Source organism: Eimeria mitis, genomic scaffold (assembly GCF_000499745.2).
Source record: "Eimeria mitis Houghton genomic scaffold, Emh_scaff363, whole genome shotgun sequence".
In the NCBI taxonomy this organism is placed as follows: Eukaryota; Apicomplexa; class Conoidasida; order Eucoccidiorida; family Eimeriidae; genus Eimeria; species Eimeria mitis.
Window position 1 is genome coordinate 1939 of NW_024015267.1, and position 5143 is coordinate 7081.

Below are 5143 nucleotides of genomic sequence, written 5' to 3' on the forward strand. Positions count from 1 at the left end.
AGATTCATAAAACAAAACTTATGCCCCCCCACTCTACCCATGTATATCCCCACAAGCTGTCTTGAGCTCATGCGGGACCTCTCCGGCCCCCATACGGCGTCAGCGGTTCGTTGTTTCCGTGCAAGAAAACAACACTGGCGAGTTGATCATATAATACTTGTTTTTAAAGTTTCATTTATACTTTATTTCAGATTCTCCTCGATAGTTTCTGAATACGTCTAGAACACGCAAACGAGACAGTGCATAAGGCCACCACTCCTAGGTGTTCATGCAAATTGCACGATTCAACGGGATTCAATGTGTTCTATTAAGTAAAAAGTTTAATTTTATTAAATTTATAAACACTAGCTTAGTAAATGAAAAAGGATTCAAAGCCGTAGCTGTATACACACAAACGAAGTTAACGTGGCAATCCCGCAGCGGAACTGACGAGGGATCATCGCTCTCTTACGAGTCTTCTACATTATAATAGGGTTTTTATGAACTTGCAAAGTGTAAAACTATTTTTTTTTAGATATAAAAACTAAAAAATACGCCTGATTTCTGTCGTGTCTACTACAGGCATCACGGGTACCGCAGCGCCGATGCACGGGCTGGTGTGCTGCGGAGGTGGGTGTTATGGGTTGCTGTTCATGTTGCTGCTGCTGTTGTTCAGGTGTATATAGCTTCACACTTTGTTGTTATTTTCTTTTTTTTTATTTTCAGATCGTGAATACTATTCTACAGAGTTGTGAAACCAAGAAAGCTGCACTGGTAACCCTACACGGGTCAACCTGAATCCTGCTGAAGCCTTGTTACTGGAAAGCAATAAGTAGAGGCGGAGTAGGGTTTAGGGTTTAGGGTTTAGGGTTTAGGGTTTAGGGTTTGAGGATCTTTGTAACGCGAACTATATAGGATCGTCAAGCCTCGTATATATATATATATGTATATATATATATATATATATATATATATATAATTTCCTAGAGAGGAATAGAGGTTTAATTTTCTTGAGTTGCTGGTATTCTAAACCAGCTGAATCGTAATACTTAACTTTGTAATAGAGAATGGATCGGTGGCATGAAAGAAGAGAAATCAGAGGTAACATGGAAGTAAACTCAATAAAATTAATCCTTTATGCATATCTAGGTTGCTAGCTCTCTGCTGCCATCTGTGTGATGCACAGAAGCTGGCGTTTGCTTTTTTCTATTCTATGCGGCGGTTGCTACGCTTAGCTGTGAACGTTGTATAGTGTCTGTATACTCGACGACAGAGGTTACCCCTGAAGGGCCTGCATGGTTTTTTGAATACGAAGGCGGGAAGATGCTGTCGCCTGTGTATGCATACGTAACTTGAATGCAAAGTAAAGCTAAAAAAGAAAAAAATATTCTTACTGCTGCTTGTGACTGAAGGCCAGCTGTTTCCTCTTTCAATCTAGCAATAGCCATGCTCTTCGCTTCTAGCTCTTGACGCAGAGCCGCTCCCTGCAGCGACAGCTCAGTAGCTTTGTTCCGCTGCACCTGTACAGGTTGTGGAGAAGTTCAATACCGGCGGTGGGCGCGGGAAAGCTACACACCTGTAAGCTTCAAGCATACTACAGTGACTATACTTACCTCTTCTGTTTTGTCATGTTTAAGATCCAACATTAAATGCTCGCATTCCGCAATGAGTTCTAATCTAAAGGCGGGGATGGCGTAACGGGGTATTCACAGTTTGTGCTTGTTGTTTATATTCTCGGGCTTGCCTGCGTTTCGCTGACACAGCTTCAATGTTTTGCATTTCTTGTTTCTGAATGGTGATCTCACGCCTCAAAGCTTCTACTTCAGATTCTAGTGTACTTCGTTCTGCTGCGCTTTCTATGTTGTTCTGCGCTTTCTCAAAGATAGCTTTCTCTGCTGCATGACGGTCTGCTTGAAGGCTGACAACTTCAGAACATATGCATCGATAGCTTTTCTCTAGAGATTCAGCTTCTTTTCGCAAAGTTCCCAGCTCCTCCAGCTTAGAGCTAGTGCTGTTCCTCAGGAGTTGCAGTTGAAGTAAGGATGATCGTGAATGATGAATTTCTCGGTTGATGCCATCGCCCATCATGAAAAGTGTATCAATGCACCTAGAAAAGTATATTGATTCTAGAAAATGTCTAAATCATGTGGTCAGCGAGCATTTATTCCCACTTGTTTCATGGGTTCCTGAAGGATCTGTGAAATTTCAACAAACTGCGTATACACTGCGTGCGGGCTTTGGCGCACAACGGTTACCGTCCGCTCCCCTAAACAAAAGTTGCATTTTAAGGCTGCATGAAAGAGCATATGTTTTGTATTATATAAATAGATTAGCTGTTCACTCAGCTCTACAGTATTGCAAATCTGGTGGTAAGCTGCCTTCGGCCCCCTGCGGTTGTCGGGCGATAAATTGTATCCGCCGTGATTTTCACGTGCACAAGCAAACCCAATATGCAAAATTGCTTTTTGTAGTTTAGCTTATCATGGGAAAAACTAAATTCACCCTTAACGAACGACACAGCTTGCGTCTTGTCTATGGCTTTGGCACTGTGAACGCGCAGCGGATACATGCCTGCCTTTTACAGTTACGCAAATATCCTGGAATATATAACCATAGATATGTTGGATCTTTAGACATTTATAGTAAATGCTACTTTTTGAGCATGAAGAGGCTGCCATAGAGGAAATTCAGTAAAGGCCGCCGTCTGGGTTTCGGTGAATCTGCACCGGTGGTCATCTTCAATGGCCACGAGGCAATGTACACTGTAGAGAGCAGCTGGCCATGCCCTCGTTCGCTGTTAAGTTTTTTCTTATTCTGAAGTATTCATCACTGGCTCACTTTATTTAATCTCTGTTTGCCCCCCATCTTTGCCATCTTCAACCTGAGACGAGGACTGGGGGTAGCACCGCCCTGTGGAGGAGGAGCCCACGAGGCGCACACCAGCACAAAGGTGTATGGTGAGCATCCGTTTCCTGCGTCTTTTGCAGGTGTGCTGGTACCTTTAGTGCCAATGCACACGTACAGAAGGGATTGTTTCCTTTTGAGCTCAAACCTGGGGCTTCCCCCAAGAGACATCTCGAGGTCAACAGACTGACCGCCTGCCGGTTGGTTATATCCGGCGTGTGCTGGAGAGTGTGTCTAGACAGAAAGATTTCCATTTGTCTTCCTTGTTTTTTGCGTGTATCGGTTTTGTTTTGGGGGTAGAAGGGACGGCAGCTGACTTCGTCCTTCTCCCGACCTCAACCCCACCAGGCAAGGGCACGATACAGGTGCAGCGACGATGGGTTTCGCCGCACGATCTGTGTGGCTAGTGGTGTTAGTTTTAGCCCTGTTGCAAGAGGGGTTCATTGAAAAGGCCCCATGGGCTGCACTCGGTGACACTACTCTCCTCGGATCACTAACCGCAACAGCCACAGGCGTCACTCGTAGGGGCCGGTCTCGCAGCTACAGTGTTTCCTCGACATCTAGCACCAGCAGCACAGGCAGTTCAACAGATACAGACGATGAGAGTTCGACATCAGAAGGCAGCCAGAAGAAGAAGAAAAAGAGAAGATTCTCCTTGCCAGGCAAAGCTAAGCGCAGTAAATCAGGATCAACAGGTGACTCTAGCGCGGGTGAGGGGCCCAGCACCAGTGCTACTGAGGCTCCAGAGAGTGGAAAAGGAGGAAAAAAGAAGGGAATGAAAAAATTAAAGAGAGTCCTCTCAAGAAAGGGCTCGAAAAATGTGACAACCGCACCACCGGGTGGAGAAGGCAGCAGCGATGCAGAGGCAGCAATAGATGCAGCAGCAGCAGCAGGACAAGGAGACGGTGCTGCACAGAACACAGCTGCAGCACCAGGTAAAAAGCGAAGCCGCCGCAGCCTATTTAAAAAGAAAAAAGGAAAAGCGGAGAAGGCAGAGGATGCCCGAGAGGGGCCCCACCCCCGGCGGGGCAAGGGTCGTCTGCTTGCATTCAAGAAGTCGAAGAGCTCTTCAGTGTCAGGCGGGGATGCAAAGGGGGCCCCACAAACGAAAGCTGTGAATTCCAGGCTAATGACAGAACCCAAGTTCACCGCAGGCTCAAGCGTAAAGTACGAGGATGGATTCCCAAGGATCTTACCGAGGCCCCCACAGAAGGGTGGCACTACCCCGACAAACCCGCTAGCAGGCTGCATGCCCGTGCAGACAACACCAGGATTCGAGTCGTTTGCTAGTGGTCTACCGCATCAAGGCGTCGGCTGCCGTCTTCGTATGCAGGCTGGGCACCACCAGCCACCGCAGCGCCAGGAGGAACAGGAGCAGCAGCAACCCGAGCAGGTGGACACCCAGGTTCACCAGCAGCAGGAGGAACCGCAGGCTCACCAGCAACAGGAGGAACCGCAGGCTCAGCAGCAACAGGAGGAACCGCAGGCTCACCAGCAGCAAGTGGAAGCGCAGGTTCACCAGCCGCATCAGCTAGTGGTAGAGGCGCAGGTCCATCGCCAGCAGGAGGACGACGATCAGCAGTTGCCGCAGAAAGGAGAGCAGCATCAGCAAGAAGACGTGCAGCAACAGCAGGTGGACCAGGAGCAGCCGCAGCAGAAGCAGGAACAGCAAAAGGAACAGCAACAGCAGCCGCAGCCGCAGCAACAGCAGCAGGAGGATCGACAAGAGGAGCAGCAGCAACAGCAGCAGCAGCAGCAACAGCAACAGCAGCAGCAACAGCAGCAGCAGCAGCATCAGCAGGAGGGGAAGCAACAGTAGAATGTTGCCTCTCCACAATAAAACTGAGGAGTGGCACTTTATAGTATTCTGTTAATTCATACACTCCTCAACTCAACCTGAATTGCATGTTTTTTTATTTTTGGTTTTGCATCTGATTGCGTTCACACTCCTCAAGTGAACTCTAAATACATCTTTTAATTCATGTTTTTTGGTTTTGCGTCTAATTAAGAGCACAAGGGGCGAATTAAAACGTTGGTACTCTGGTAACAACCCACAGACAACCGCAGCCAGCTTAGCTATATATATATATATATATATATATATATATATATATATATATATATATATATATATATATATATATACATATATGAAGAGAGGCGTGGGCCGGTAAGGAAGGACAAAACGGCTTTATTAGTTGTTGTATGGGCGGTAGGATCACTGCCCCGCACTCTGAAACACCACTATCAACTCATCATA

The 5143-nt window shown here is 46.8% G+C and overlaps 1 protein-coding gene across 1 annotated transcript; it reads left to right on the top strand.

Annotated features, from left to right (window-relative positions):
* Positions 1-3259: 3259 nt before the first annotated feature.
* Positions 3260-4702, top strand: EMH_0009510 (uncharacterized protein; the record flags this gene model as incomplete). Its single annotated transcript, XM_038022618.1, has 1 exon — positions 3260-4702. One exon carries the CDS (start codon positions 3260-3262, stop codon positions 4700-4702), a length of 1443 nt encoding a protein of 480 aa, XP_037878472.1.
* Positions 4703-5143: the final 441 nt, after the last annotated feature.